This window comes from Corylus avellana, chromosome 8 (assembly GCF_965113065.1).
Source record: "Corylus avellana chromosome 8, dhCorAvel1.hap1.2, whole genome shotgun sequence".
In the NCBI taxonomy this organism is placed as follows: Eukaryota; Viridiplantae; Streptophyta; class Magnoliopsida; order Fagales; family Betulaceae; genus Corylus; species Corylus avellana.
In genome coordinates this window covers 8,425,535-8,441,588 of record NC_142497.1, presented here as the reverse complement: position 1 = coordinate 8,441,588, position 16,054 = coordinate 8,425,535, and the positions used below count along the sequence as shown (strand labels likewise).

At 42.2% G+C, this 16,054-nt stretch overlaps 1 protein-coding gene across 2 annotated transcripts in view; it reads left to right on the top strand.

Moving 5' to 3' along the window:
- Nucleotides 1–16,054, top strand: part of LOC132162866 (ubiquitin C-terminal hydrolase 12) — a 69,257-nt gene that overhangs the window by 43,993 nt on the left and 9,210 nt on the right. For both annotated transcript variants that reach the window (XM_088519298.1, XM_088519297.1), the window contains exons 16-22: nt 789–911; nt 13,420–13,497; nt 13,586–13,674; nt 13,758–13,866; nt 15,080–15,148; nt 15,234–15,344; nt 15,946–16,001. In XM_088519298.1, the coding sequence (XP_088375424.1) occupies nt 789–911; nt 13,420–13,497; nt 13,586–13,674; nt 13,758–13,866; nt 15,080–15,148; nt 15,234–15,344; nt 15,946–16,001 (635 nt within the window). The remainder of the gene's footprint in view (nt 1–788; nt 912–13,419; nt 13,498–13,585; nt 13,675–13,757; nt 13,867–15,079; nt 15,149–15,233; nt 15,345–15,945; nt 16,002–16,054) is intronic.

The following is a 16,054-nucleotide window of genomic DNA, read 5'->3' as shown; positions in this document are numbered from 1 at the left end:
TTTTCCGACAAAGGTGAGGTAGTTGTGTGGCCACTGCTCTCTACCTCTCTTTAATCTTTTTTTTTTTTTTTTTTTTCTAAACATTTGTTGCAGCTGAAAATTTTAGCACCGGTTTTCTCAAGATATTCTTTTAAGGTGTAAATGGCTTTCTAGGTTTTGAGAAAAGTATGTTTTTTGGTTTGAATACAAAAATGTTTTCAAAACTGTTACCAAATGAGGCTGAAAAAAAACATTTTCTTACCCATTTTTCTCAGATAAAGTAGGATCCTGGGTGGTAACCTCTGGATATGGGTGTAATTTGTAGCATTTTTGCTTATAGTGGGGGTCCAAGCATGGACGCTGCACACTGCACTTGATAGCCCACGTACTCAACATTATTTTGTTTCCTTTAAAGTTTCAAGAGGTGCTATGGTGTGTCAGTGATTCTAACTAACATTCATAAAGACATTTCTTTTTGTAATATTGATGAACGTAAGGTTTTCAGAGGAGAGTTATCAGCTACATGTAGAGAGTGGTTATAAAAATGCACTTGAATATACAGGATAGTTTGGAGTATTCAGCCAGCAAAAAAGTTTGTGGTTGTAATTGTCTGATGATTGTGCTCCTTGTTCGAAGTGCTAGAGTATACATGACACGATTTCCCAATTCCAGTGTCAGTTTACATTTATTTTCGGTTTTGAATGATGGCGTATTTGTTGCATATATCATAACAATGCTTGTGTTTTTCAGGTTTGTTAACTTTTTTTTTTTGTAGTTATATTTTTGACTTATAAATATGGTGCATGCAGGAGGAGGTCGCTAGAGACTTTGGTATACCGGTGCAGTTCCAGCGTTTTTGGCTGTGGGCAAAGCGGCAAAACCACACTTATCGCCCAAACCGGCCATTGACACCTATGGAGGAAACTCAAACGGTAAATTTGTTTTGCTTGCTTATTTTTATTTGTGTGGTCTGTGTTAACATTTTTTTTTGAAGATTTTTTGCTAGAAAGGCTTTGATGTGACATCGATTTGTTCTGATGCTTTTAGCAACGAAAACGCTGTATCTTTTAGCTTATACTATACCTTTGTCTTCATGTTGTTTTATGTGCAAACATGTTGATTTGAATTGGTGACTAATATCCTCACCTCCTCATCTTGGGTAATAGGCATGGTTGTTTGTTTCAGTTGGCTGAGGAATACTACTTTACTGCACTTATGTTGGTTGCTTTTTGGATCCCCTCCAAGTCCTTAGCTCTTTCTCTCTCTCCCCTTAGTTGTCTGTTGAGTTCTTTGGCAACGATTATTATTATTTTTCCTGGTTTCTTGTAATGGGTTATTAGAGTTGGCTCTATGTGGAAGCTAAGGCATTTGAGTTCGTTTGGAAGTATCAGTCTTACGAGTGTATGCATGGAGCAAGTGCCTCGTGCACTTTGTCCCTGGGTAGAGTGAGTGTGAATTGGTTGTTGGCTATCATGGAAGATTTGCTTCATGCAGAGTTTCTGAATCCCTCTAGGGTGGGCTCCAATGCATTTATTGCTCAATGGCGTGCAAATAAATTTGGACGTTATGTGGCTGTCGTGGAATATGGAGGTGGTGGTCAGAGGTCTTTGTGGAGGTGGTGGGGTATGGACCGTATGGTCCAGATTTGTTCTTGAGCTATGGAAGATTCTAGAAATATTCTAGACTTCTTTTAGTGATGGTCAGAAAGTTAAAAACACCATTCATTCTGGGATACCCCAAGGTTGGTACTCATCTGGTCGTTTGTATGTTCAATGATGTCTTTGGCGCTAGTGGTGTATGCGCTGACTTTAGTCAAGAGGTCATATGTCGAGGCCTTGGCTGGCCAGAGAAGTGTGAAAGAATCCATGTCATGCATGGAGGACAATGCCATGCACATTGTTGCAATGTCGTAGGTTCAAATGGTTATCAGGCATGGAGTGCCTAGGGGTGCCTCAAATCCCATGTTTTACGCTAGTATTGGTGCAGATAGTTGGGAGTGGTTTGAGGGGTGCAAAGGACATCATTGGGATCCTTTGAAATTTGAGTAAAGAACTGGAAATTTTAAGAGCGGAAGTGGACCGGGTAGTTGAGCAGTTGGATGTGGGCTTGGAGTCAATTGAGCCGGAGAGTTATATTACTGCGAAACTGGCCATGCAAGCAATGAGGGTCCAGCACTCTCAAAAGCCACTTGATGAAGCACAAGGCCCAAAATCGTTGGGCCAACCTAACTTTGGTAATAATAAGAGTAATGGCTCGAGCGCCCTACGAGTAAACGAGCAGTTTGGCCCAGGATTGGGCCCACTCTCAAGTTGATGATTAAGGTGTGGGATGGGTCTTCTTCTTGGAAGGGCCTGGATGCGGGCACGGGCCCTGTGGCTGTGGGTGTGAGCTTCGCCCAATCTGTTGGATTGCTGATATTCTCATCTTGTCTTGATGATCTTTGTGTTTGTGTGGGCAGCTGCTCAGAAGAGGCGTTAGGGCTTCTTTGGGGGGTGCAAACATTGTCACTGCTCTTGTTGGTGGCCCTTTGTTGATGGAGGCAGCATCAGATGCCTAGTCACAATCGCTCTCTCACTCCCACCTTAGGAAATCATTGGTGATGAGGTTTTGACGGTTGTTCGCAGCTCTGAAATCCTCGATATGGATGTTCGTGGTGACAAACCCAATTCTAGAGGCACATCTCAATTATGCCGGCTGATTGACTCTAGTGAACATACTGATTTCGACAATGTGCTCTTGAGAATTGGTGGACTGGTTGCTAAAATGGTGGATTCAGCACCAGAAAAGCCTTATGCTTCTACTTTGTGCCCTTTTCGTGATGAGGCCGATTCTAAGTCTCTAGATGGGCAATTCTAGTAAAAGGGGGGGAAGCAGATTTCCTTGCTGGATTTTCTTCCCTATCCAATGCCTTTCTTCTTTGAGAAGTTGGGGGGAGGTAGTGTTAGTGCTGATAAGGGGAAAGGAATTGTATCTTATGTTGTGGCTGGGAGTGATGTCGGTAGTACCTTGAATTTTAGGGTAGTGGAGTGTTGTGGGTTAGATTGTGAGAATTATATACATCCAGTATAACTCTCCTTGGGGCGAGTCAATTTTCCGTGAGCCAATTAATGTTTGCCCCTGCAGTTTCTGAGCCGGTTGGTTTTTCTAGACAAGAAACTTCGGAGGAGGTAAAATAGAAGATCAAAGGTTTTTGTATTTTTTTGGGTATGCCTTGTGATAAACTTGAAAAGGAGATTATTGCTCCTTTTGCTACTATGGAAGCTAGTCGCAACATGGATGTTTTGAGCGAGGGTTCTTCTTCTAGATCTTCTCAGTTGATTCCTAAAGGCAAAAAAGAATTGAAAAGACTTGATTGTTCCATCAATTGTCTCTAAAGGTTTGCCATCCAAATATGGCGGTGGTTGTCTTTTGTTTCCTTATGCAGCTGAAAATTATTTCTTGAAATGTGAGAGGGCTGCATGAAGTAAATAAATGTATGCGGATTAGAAATCTCATTAAGATGATATACTGCTTTGGTTTAAGAGAGGAGAAGGTCTTAGGTTCTGTTTGTGCCGGTGCCGGCGCGTGAGGGCGCGTGTCAGTGGTTTGGTGCTATTTTCTGCTTGTACAATGATAGGGCCGAGGAGGTGGAAGGTGGAGTCCAAGGAGTTTGAGGTGTGCATTAAGGTAGGGGCATCAGGGGTGAGAATTTTTGAGAGGAGCAATAGATTCACAAGGTCCATCTTCCTTAAAAAGGATGAGCTAGCCTGGATGGTGCGAATAGTGAATGATCTGGTGGCAGTGGACAATTCTGAAGTTTTCTGGGATCAATCCACAGCTGGATACCCTAGAATTATTGCTCAGAAGTGTTCTAATAGGCATGGCTGCTTCTTGACAGTGGAGGAATTTGATGGAAGAAGACGGTGTGGCTCGATCATCATCCCTGAAGGATGTCAAGGATTTGGGTGGGTTCGTTTCACCAAGGAAATACAAGCAGCTAACTCATCTCTTCGTGAATACCGATTGTCCAGTGAGTTTAGAGAGATTAGGGGAGAAAAGGGAGATAAGGAGGTGACGAAGCAGAGAAGTTACGCGGAGACGGTGAGACTGTCATCGAAGGCAACCCAGGAAGCATGCAATATCTGTCAAGAATAGGGTCGGCGAGGAAATACGTTTGATAAGAAGACCTTAGGCCCGAAGCAGACCCAAGTTCTGGCGATGGCTAAGGGAGGTTCGGGGGGGTTGCCGATGGAATCTGTTATGGTCCCGACGACATCTTCCTGGCCGGCGAAGTCTGCTTGAGGTCCGGTAGCGGGTGGTGTGATTGTTACGAAAACTGACGGTTGCGTGGAGATATTGCCTAGAGTTCCGGCGAGGTCAGCAAAGTCGGCGAAGAAATCTGAGCCGATGTCAGTACTTGATCGCGTGAAGGGACAGGAGGGGATGGGGTACCACGCTGGGCAGACCTACTCTGAGGTAGGCATTGAGCTCCTCAACGTGAAGGAGTGTTTGAGACGTCTGAAGAGGGAGTGTGACGTGGGTATGTGTAAGATCGATAGGGTGATTATTCAGATGAAGTCTAGTGGGCTTGGGCCGGGAGATAAGGAAGATGTGGATCAGTGGAAGGCTGTTTTGAAAGAAAAGGAGAAATTTGGGCCGGGAGGGAAAATTGTAAAGGCCAACAGCAGACTAAAGGTGAAGAAAAAGGTTATTTTTAAGCCCAAAGGTTTTGTGGCTTCAGCGGTGGGTTTTGGTTCTAGCCCTGCTCAATCCTCTCAAGCTGGGTTGGTTTCTACAGCGGACTCTGAGAAAGTCACGACTGGGTCGCAACTTCTCAAGCCTTCTCTGGCGTGCTTGTTGTCGGCCGATAGAGAGATATCAGGGGGAAGGGGGATTGGGTCAGCGCCGGCTAGGACTCCAAGTGTGTCTATCGGCATTTCTGTGGGGGGCGATAACGATCTCTTGGCCGGAGAGAACTCAACCCATTTTCCCGGAAGCCCGGTGGAGGAGTTTCAGATCACTGATAAAGGGAAATCTCTGTTGACTTATAGGAGGAGGAAGGATGGCCGGCAGAGAAGGAGCGAGATTTTGATGGGTTCGCTAGAAGCCTCGGTGGCGGCGTCTGGGCAGCTGAAGGGGATCCTTGGACCGACGCCGGAAAATTCTCAGAGGGTGCCGGAGACGATTTTGTCGCCGGAGGACCATCAGAGGACGCCGGAGAGGACTTGGGGGACCGGCGAGGCTGGGAAAGGTGCACTTTTGGCCACACGACAGTTTCTGAAGGGGAGCCCCTCTCGCCGGAAGGTTGAGTTGGCAGTGGGGGGCTGGGCTCAGCAGGTTTATCGGGGGGAGGAAATGAGTCTGGGTCCTCTAATTCAACCTGGACAGGTAAGATTGAATCGAACATCGGAATTGGATTCTTTTGAGTCTGATTCAGGTATGGATGGGGTTAAAATTTCTGAAACAGTAGAGTTGGAGGATTTAGGGTCAGACACAATTTCATCCAGCTGGGTAGTTGAAAACTGCCTCAAATTTTGTCCAAAAATTGGTGTTTCTGATGAGGGGAAAAAGGAAGACCTGGAGGGCTTGTTCAAAGCTATTGAAGCTTCAAGAAGGCAGTACGATTCTGATTTGGGAGGTGTTTCTGCCTATGTCCCTGCACTCAAAGGACTTGAAGAGACTGAGGAAGGTGAGAGGGTCGCTTTGGTGGATCATGAAGCTTAACATCGTAGTTTGGAATGTGAGAGGGTTGAATGCCCTAAAAAAAATGCTGCGTATTAGGGGTCTTTTGAAAGAATGGAAGGTAGATATAGTGTGCTTGATTGAGACTAAGATGGAGACTATCTCCCGAGAGGTGATACATAGTCTTTGGGGAGGTCAACATGTGGGGTGGAAGTTTAAAGGCTCTATTGGTTTGTCGGGGGGGATGTTAATGTTGTGGGATAGGAGGGTTGTGGAGTGTAAGGAGGTCCGTGAGGGGCTTTACTCTTTGGCTTGCTCTTTCCAAAATGTGGAGGATAGTTGGGTTTGGGCATTTGGGGGAGTGTATGGGCCAAATGAGGAAGCGGAGAGAAGGGCACTATGGGAAGAGCTGACCGGTTTGATGAGGGTGTGGGAGGTCCCTTGGTGCTTTGGCGGGGATTTTAACATTGTTCGTTTTCCTAGTGAGCGCTCCAGTGTTTCTTATTATTCTTCAAGTATGATGGCTTTCTCGGACTTCATTTCAGAGAATAATTTGGTGGATATTCCGATGATGGGGGGTCAATTTACTTGGTCCAATAATCAAGAAAATGAGAGTTGGTCGAGGATTGACTGGTTCTTGCTATCCCCGGATTGGGAAGATCACTACCCAGCAGTTTCACAAAGAAGACTTCAACGTCTGCTTTCCGATCACTTCCCTTTATTACTGGAAGGTGAGACTCCTTGTGGAGGTAAGAAGGGTTTTAAATTTGAAAATATGTGGCTCAAAGCAGAGGGTTTTGTTGATAAGGTTGCTTCTTGGTGGGGGTCGTATTCGTTTGAGGGCTTACCTAGCTTTGTGCTTGCTAATAAACTGAAATCCCTTAAAGAGGACTTGAAAAAGTGGAATGAGGAGGTTTTTGGGGATATTGGGAGGAAAAAGGAGTTGTTGGGAGCTATCCAGGAGTTGGATGAGTTGGCAGAGTCAAGAGGCTTAAATCAGGAGGAGAAGATCCGGAAGGCGGACAAGGCGAAAGATTTGGAGAATACCTTGTTGTGTGAAGAAATTCATTGGCGCCAAAAATCAAGAGCTTTGTGGCTCAAGGAGGGGGATCGGAATACTCGCTTCTTTCACAAAATGGCTAATTCCCATCGCAGGTATAACCGTGTAGAAGTGCTCCGTATCAATGGCGTCTTATCCGGAGATCCTGCTGTGGTAAAAGATCACATAGTGCAGTATTACCAAAGCCTTTATTCAGAACATAGCACTTGGCGCCCTAGAATGGATAACCAGCCCTTTTTGTCCATTGAGGAAGAGGATAATAGGTGGTTAGAAAGAGATTTTGAGGAAAAGGAGGTTTGGGAGGTGGTAAAAGGCATGGAGGGTGATAAGGCTCCGGGTCCAGATGGTTTTTCCATGGCTTTTTTTCAAGCTTGCTGGGGTATTTTAAAACAAGATGTTATGGCGGTTTTCGCAGAGTTCCATCGTAGACGTCAATTAGTGAAGAGCTTAAATGCAACTTTTATTTCCTTGATTCCGAAAAAGGCGGATGCGGTGGAGATGGACTTTCGGCCCATTAGTCTGGTGGGAGGGGTGTATAAAATTGTGGCTAAGGTCCTTGCCAATAGGATGAAAACGGTTTTGGGTAAGGTCATCTCCTATTCTCAAAATGCTTTTATTGGGGGCCGGCAAATCCTAGATTCCGTTCTCATTGCAAATGAATGTGTGGATAGTCGCATGAAATCAGGAGTGCCAGGTGTGCTTTGTAAATTGGATTTGGAGAAGGCCTATGACCATGTAAACTGGGATTTTGTTCTGTATTTGCTGCACAGATGTGGTTTTGGCGAGAGGTGGAGGGCTTGGATAGAGTGGTGTATTAAGACAGTAAGATTCTCCATTCTTGTGAATGGTTCTCCAGAAGGATTTTTTAACAGTTCAAGGGGAATCCGGCAAGGGGATCCTCTCTCACCGTTATTGTTTGTGCTTGTTATGGAGGCCTTGAGTAAGATGGTGAATGCGACGGTTGACCAAGGCCTTCTGACTGGTTTCTCAGTGGGAAATAGGGCCTTGTCAGAATTAATGGTCTCCCATTCGTTATTTGCAGATGATACTTTGATTTTTTGTGAAGATTCTATCGAGCAAATCCGGTATGTTCGTCTCATTCTCTTATGTTTTGAAGCTGTTTCGGGTTTGAGAGTGAATCTGGGAAAGTCAAAGATTGTGGCCATTGGTGAGGTGGAGAATATTGGGGTCTTAGCTAATATCCTTGGGTGTAGTGTTGCCGAGTTGCCTATGAAGTATTTGGGTCTCCCTCTTGGGGGCGATGTATAAGGATACGGTTATGTGGAATGAAGTGATCGAAAAGATGGAGCGTCAGATGGCAGGGTGGAAGAGAATGTATCTTTCTAAAGGAGGTCGTTTAACTCTCATTAAGAGCACTTTGGCTAATCTTCCGACTTACTTTTTGTCTCTGTTTCCGATCCCTGTTAGTGTAGCTAAAAAGATTGAGAAAGTTCAAAGAGATTTCTTGGGGGGTGGAATGGGAGATGAGCCCAAGTTGCATCTTGTGAGTTGGGATCAAGTCTGCCGCCCTCTACGCTACGGAGGTCTTGGCATTCGGAAGTTGCACCAGTTTAATCAAGCTCTTTTGGGGAAATGGCTTTGGAGATACGCAAGTGAGAACGGGGCTCTTTGGTGCAAGTTGATCAAAGCTAAGTATGAAGACCAAGAAGGTGGGTGGAGCACGAAGGAGGTTTCGGGTTCTCATGGTGTGGGTCTATGGAAGCATATTCGTAAAGGGTGGAATTTTTTTGCCAAAGGTATTCGGTTTGAGGTGGGGGAGGGCTGAAAAGTTCGATTATGGCATGATATTTGGTGTGGGGACAATTCTTTGAAGCAAGCCTTCCCGTCCTTATTTAGTATCGCCAGACACAAAGAAGCTTGGGCGAAGGAGAATTTTATCGGGAGGAACGGGGTTGTTGAGTGGGATGTCATTTTTGTTCAATTGGTTCAAGATTGGGAGTTGGATTTGGTTTCTCCTTTCTTTGATCGGTTGTATTCTTGCAAGGTTTCCCTAGGCAGTGTTGACCGTATTTGCTGGTCCTCGTCTAAGAAGGGCAAGTTCGAGGTAAAATCGTTCTACAAGGCCTTGACCATATCTAATCAAGAGGAGTTCCCTTGGAAGAGCATCTGGCGAACTAAGGCACTGCAGCGAGTGGCTTTTTTTGGGTGGATTGCGGCCCTAGGCAAGATTCTAACTCATGATACGCTACGCAAGAGGAACATAGTGGTAGTGGAGTGGTGTTGTATGTGCAAGAAGATTGGAGAGTCAGTCGATCATCTTCTTCTCCACTGTGAGCTCGCAAGAGCTCTTTGGCACATGATTTTCAAGCGGTTTGAGTTGCATTGGGTCATGCCTTGTGGCGTGAGGGCCTTGTTTGATAGCTGGTGGTCGGGAGGGCGTTCTCGAAGTGCGGTTGTGTGGAAGATGATCCCTCTGTGTCTTATGTGGTGTATTTGCATAGAGAAATTGACTCATTTTTTCTTCTTTACTCTTTACTCTTGGACGGCCGCTTGGCTAGCTCCTTTAGTGATTAGTTTTTCGGATTTTCTTTTTCATTTCTCTCCCTCTTAGGCGCTCTCTGTGTATACTTCCCGTGTATATGGGTTGCGCCCCTTTGCGCTTTTTGTAACATCATTACTTATCAAAAAAAAAAGAAATCTCATTAAGATATCGAAGGCTGACATAGTAACATTACAAGAGACTAAATTGGAGCAAATATCCAAGAGTGTAGTGCGGAACATATGCAATTTGTTAATGGAAATCTTCAGTGGAGTATAGATTTTATCAGACAAATGCATGATTGGGAGGTGGACTTAGTCATTACATTCTTTGACCCTTTGTACTCTATCGGATTGAGACAAGGTGGGGAGGATTGAATATGTTGAACCCCCTCCAAAAGGTGGAAGTTTGAAGTGAGGTCTTTGTATCATGTGTTGTGTCCTGCTAGCTCTCCATTTCTCTGGAAGAGTATTTGGAGAATTAAGGCTCCTTCAAGAGGAGTTCTTTGTGTGGACAGAGGCACTATGGAGGATTTTGACTTTGTTTAACTGGAGGAAGAGGAACGTCATAGTGGTGTATTGGTGTTATATGTGCAAGAGGAGTGGGACGTCAATAGATTACCTTCTTCTTCACTGTGAAGTGTCAAGAGTTTTATGGGCTTCTATTTTCCACATTTTTGGTGTAGAATTGGTCATGCCTAGAAGGCTAATAGAGATGTTAGCAAATTATATATATATATATATATATATATATATATAATTTGTGAGGCGGATGGGGAGTCCGTGGATCATCTCTTCCTTCATTGTGGGGTCGCGCGCAAGTTGTGGGATGTTATCTTCTCTCGCTTTAACATGAGTTGGGTTATGCCTAGGAGATGTTTGCTAGTTGGTGGGCGGGAGGTAGAACCAGTAGTGCTGTGGTATGGAAGATGGCTCTCCTTTGTCTTCTATGGTGTATTTGGAAGGAAAGGAATGCGAGATGTTTAGAGGATTTGTCGAGGAACCTTGAGGCCCTTATACATTTCTTTTTGTACACCTTATTCACATGGACTACAGGCTGGCTTGCTCCTTTAGAGATCAATTTTCCTGATTTTCTTTTTATGTTCTCTTCTTCTTTCTCCCCTACTTAGTCGCTCTCTTGTATACTCCCTGTGTACTTGGGTTGCGCCCCTCTGCGCTCTTTAATGCATTATTACTTATCAAAAAAGATGTTAGCAAATTATAGAGGTAAGTTGGGAAGTCATTACAATTTAGAAGTTTGGAAAATGTCACCTTTGTGTTTAATGTCGTGTATTTAGAGAAATTGGAATGCAAGATGCTTTGAAAATCGCGAGTCGTCGGTGGGAGAGTTAAAGAATATTATGTTCTAGTCCCTTTACGCATGGATAGCGGAATATAAAAGTCTGCATTTTTTTAGTCTTTGATGAATTTTTGGATTTATGTTCTTTTTCTCCCTAATAGGAGACTATTGTATACTTTACGTGTATTAGGGTTATGCCTCTGTGCGCTTCTAATGAAATTGATTTATATATATATGTATAAAGTATAGTGTAGAAGTTATGGGGCAGGCAACACCTAGATTGGTGTGACTTGGATCCTAGGGGCAACAGGTGGTATTTTATTTGATCTTGGATTGGAAAGTTGTGGAAAAAATCGAAGATTGTGGGTAACTACTCGATGGCACGTAATTTCAAAAGTGCTCGCGATCAGTTTCAATGAGCTTTTCGCTAGTGACTACAGTCCTACTTCAAATGTTGACCGTCAGTTGTTGTGGAAATGGGATTTGGCTTGGTGCATTGGGAGCTATTTTAATGTGACCCATTTCCCTCCCGAAAGATCGGGAGTGGCCAGCTTCTCTCTCATTATGGAAGAGTTCTCGTACTTTATCTTTAAGTAGGGTCTTACTGATTTCCCTCTTCATGGTGGGAATTTCACATGGTTTAATAATCGGGATTCTCTATTATGGTCAAGAATAGATAATTTTCTCATCTCTCCCAAGTGGGAGGAGCACTTCCCAAATGTTGTTTAGAGCAGATTATCAAGAGTTCTCTCTAATCACTTTTCTGGATGAGATTGAAGAACAAAGACTACTTTCTACTGAGAAGTTGAGGAAGGATGTGGCTACAATTGAGTTGGAGATGACTATTCTTTTGGAGGAGGTGAGTAGGATGAAAAAGTCGAGCGGGTTATGGTTAAAAGAGGGGGATAAAAATACCAAATTCTTCCATCGGGTGGCTAACTCTAATAGAAAGTGTAACATAGTAGAGATTTTGGTTATCAATGGTGACATCTTCTCTAATTCGGAAGAAGTTAAGGATCATATAGTCCAATTTTTCCACTCAGCTCTATACCGTGATGGAAGATTGGTGGTCAGATTTGGACAGTCTTCCTTTCCACTCTATTAGTGGCGGGGAGGTAGTTTGGGTGGAGCGAGCTTTTGAGGAACATGAGGTTTTTGTGGTGGTGGAAGACTTGAATGGGGGCAAGGCTTTGGGTCCAAGAGGGTTTTCTATGACCTTCTAGACTAGTTGGGATCTTATCAAAGCATATGTTATGAAAGTCTTTCTTGAGTTTCATAAGCACGGCAAGTTCGAAAAAAGATTGAACGACTTTCATTTCTCATATTCCAAGAAAATGGGGACTATTGAGGTTAAAGACTTTCGTCCTATGAGCCTGGTAAGTGGTGTTTACAAAATTATTGTGAAGGTATTGGCTAATAGATTGAAAACTGTATTGGCAAATATTATTTCGAAGACCTATAATGGTTTTATTAGAGGTTGTCAGATTTTAGATTTTGTTCTCATTACCAATGAATATATAGATAGCCGGCTCAAATCCGGAGTGTTATGTAAATTGGACTTAGAGAAGGCTTATGACCATGTAAATTGGACTTAGAGAAGGTTTATGCTCCCTTTAATCTTGGAGGTTGCGAATTAGGAGTATGCTCACTTTCAATCAGGTTCTTTTGGGTGTTGTGGAGAGGGAGGCTTTTTGGTGACATGTAATGGATAAAAAATATGGTACTTTGTTGGGTGGTTGGTGCTCTAATGTTGTAACCAGGCCATATGGGGCGAGTCTTTGGAAACATATTAGGAGTGGCTACGGCCTTCTCTAGCTTTGTTTGTTTGGCACTTGGACCAGGTTTTTGGCATGATGTCAGCCGTCTGGTATGGGGATCATTCTTTGAAGGAAACCTTTATGGATTTATTTTGCATTGCAAGGGATAAGGATGCTATAGTGGCTGACCACATGTTTGCTCACAATGATTAGGTACATTGGGCCATGAATTATATCAGATTGGGGCACCATTGAGGGTGGCTTTCTTCATTTGGACAACATCTTTAGGAAACTTTCTACGGATAACCTCCCCAAGCGTCACATCATAGTGATGCATTGGTTTTATGTGTAAAAAGAGTGGGGAAACTCTTGATCACCTCCTTTTTCACTATGATATTGCGAGGGAGTTGTCGAATTTGGGTTTAGATGTTTGGAGCTGAGTGGATTATGCCTAGACATGTTGGTGGAGCTTTCGCCGTGTTGGAAAGGAAGATTTTGTCAGAATGATGTTAATATTGATTGGAATGTTGCCCCTTGTTTAATGTGGTGTATTTGGAAGGAAAGGAATTCTCAAAGTTTTGAGGATTGTAAGAAGACGAGTTTGGAGCTACAACTCTGTTTTCTTAAATCCTTCTTTGAGTGGAACTATACTCTGTTAATGCCCTTCTCAATATTTCTAGCTTTGTATATTTTTGTGCTCTCTTTCCCTGTTCTTGATCTTGCTGGGTGTTTTTCTTTTGTATACGTCATATGTACTTGGGTTGCGCCAGCTGTGCTTTTAATGAATTTGCTTTACTTATCAAAAAAAAAAAAAGTTGCATTTTGCCTATGTGAAAGTAGTTGTGACTGCTCATACAATAATCTTTATGCTTTTAAAAGACTTTTCTTCGTTATTGTTTTGGATTATGATGTCCATGCCAATGTTTTTTTGGGGGAAATGAGTTGATTGTCTTGCCCGTTCAATATAACATATTTTGCTCTTGCAATGCTCTTAACTGTTCTGTGGTTCCACAATATCTAGTATTACTTCTCTGTTTGGTATATCCTTTTTTGGTTGTGCAGCGTGGCATTTTTCTGAACATCCTTAGCTTTTACTTATGCCAGTGCCTGTTGATAGAAATATGTCTGTTGCTCAATCTCATATCTCTTTCATTGTATCATAGGTTGGACAGTTGAGGGAGGTATCAAATAAGGTTCATAATGCGGAACTAAAGTTGTTCTTGGAAGTAGAGCATGGACTGGTAATCTTGTCTCGGAGTTTAGACTTCACAATTGCTGTAATATAACGATCTTTAAGAGTGTTGTCTGATTTTCTGAATCATTGTTCAGGATTTATGTGCTGTTGCTCCACCTGACAAAACAAAGGACGATATTTTGCTTTTCTTCAAGCTTTATGATCCTGAGAAAGAAGAGCTACGGTACATAGTAGTTTCTTTACTGCTGCATTTGATCGAGCATACTTGCATGAAGTTGACTTATTGCATACATACCATGATTTCAGTTATGTTGGAAGGCTTTTTGTAAAGGGTGCTGGTAAGGCAGTAGAAATCTTGACAAAATTAAATGAAATGGCTGGCTATGCTCCTGATGAAGATATCGAACTTTATGAGGTGTGTTTTCTGTCCTTTCTTTTCTTTTATTTTTTCTATTAGGTTAGCGTCGTGTATGGTTCACAATCAGCACTATAGTCTTGTATGTGAGAACAATAAATCCAGAGGTTTAGCATGGTATGGGGTGGACATGCCGATCAGGTCAGACTACTTAGTGACCTAGAAATTGGAAACATTGCAGTTGAGATCCGTTAAGCATTTAATTTGCAAGCACGGAGTCTTGAAGTTCCAACTGTTGATGCTCTAATAGAGAATCTAATGCCTTTCAATCTTTTTGCCTTTCTTTTTTTATTCAAAAAAAAAAAATTCTAAAGAGTCCTGTTGGTCATCTGGAGACATTGACAAATAATGTTCTAGAACCATGGTTTTTAGAGACATTGAATATAATATCTCAGACATTATATATAGTCTTTCATCCGCACGTGACCGTAATCCCATTTGGGTTCTTGCACGTGATGTATAGGTGCTCTGGACCATGTCGAATTTCAGATATTGATGCTTTCTATGTTTTCTTTTCTATGTTTCCTTGATTTCCTTTTTATGTTTTCTTCTTCTTTTTCTCCCTCTTAGTCGCTCTCTTGTATACTCCCTGTGTACTAGGGTTGCGCCCCTCTGCGCTTTGATAATACATCTTTACTTATCAAAAAAAAATTTCAGATATTGATGCTTGTATGGTCTCAGCTCTGCTGCTTGTGTTTCTATGCACCGATTACATGGAGTGAACTCACATTTCATTAGGATTGATGTATGTTGTCTTCAACAATTAGTTTGGTAACAGTTTAGAAAACACTGTTCTGTTTTCAAAACAAAAAAATCACTGTTCTCAAAACCCTTAAAATACAAATCAAAACACTTTTAAAACTCAAAAAAATTTTTAGAAAACTTATGACACCTTATTTGATGAATGTTTTGAAAAAACAGGTGCTGAATTTTTCAGGTGTAGGGGCTAAACTTATTACTTAAAAAAACAGGTGCTGTGCTGGGTTCTTGCACAGCCACCTTCAACGGAGGTGAGGGGTGGCCACGCAGCCACCCCTTTTCTTCCACTACTGCAGGTTGGCACTTCCTAGAGAGTTAAAGGTGCAGATTACGCATTAGAAAGCATTCACAACATTAGGGAAGCAATGACGATGAGGGTGGCCACATGGCCATCGATTTATCTTGTTTTTTATATTTATAGGGATATTAATCAGATTCATGCTTCGGTGTCCAGGAAATCAAGTTTGAGCCCAGTGTCATGTGCGAATCCATTGAGAGGCAATCCACATTTCGAGCCAACCAGGTATATGTCATACATTGTTGATGTATGGTCAGTTTAATAAGGTCATTTGTTAATATTTTGACTTGCTTGTGGCATTTGTACACAGCTTGAAGATGGAGACATTATTTGCTTTCAAAAATCTTCTCCAGCTGAAAGTGGTGACCAGTTTCGCTATCCAGACGTTCCTTCATTTTTGGATTATGTGTACAATCGCCAAGTACGCCTTCCTCCAACTCTTTATAAATACTTTTTTTTTTTCTGAGATTTTTTTTTTTTATTTTTTTTTTTAGTGTAAAGCAGTTGCGTACCTGTCTGTATTAATATATCCTTTTCTGTCATAAAATTATTCTTTTCCATAATTTTAGTAGTGAAATTGAAAAAAGAAAAGAGAAAAAAAAGAAGAGTGGATATTGGTTTCAATTATCAGGAAGTACTGGATGAAGGCATGCGCTGGACATACCTGATGTGTGAAGCCAATCCTTTCACATTTTATGCTGTAACTGACATTGACTTGGCACATTTTCTTTGAACCTCACCTACTTGTGTAAGCCTCAGATGCTCAAATTGCTTTTCCAATTACTGCATCTTACTCTTCTGTCAAATCTGGTACTCTGATAGTGATATGTTTGATTGCTTGCTCAGCACTTCAAACTGTGTTCTATTGGTAATTTTGTTTCTGAAGGTCTATTATTGAGGCACTGCTGAAATTGATGCTTGCTAACAGTATGATAATTTACAAGGATTTTTTTTTTTTTTTTTTGCAATTAATGATGATGGTTAATATAACTCTCAATTATAGCACTCTTGATGTATTTTAGGTTGTTCACTTTCGAGCTCTGGATAAACCCAAGGAAGATGATTTTCGTCTAGAGATGTGAGTTAATTGCTTTTAAGTAGAAATCTTTTATTTATACTACCGAAGCATTT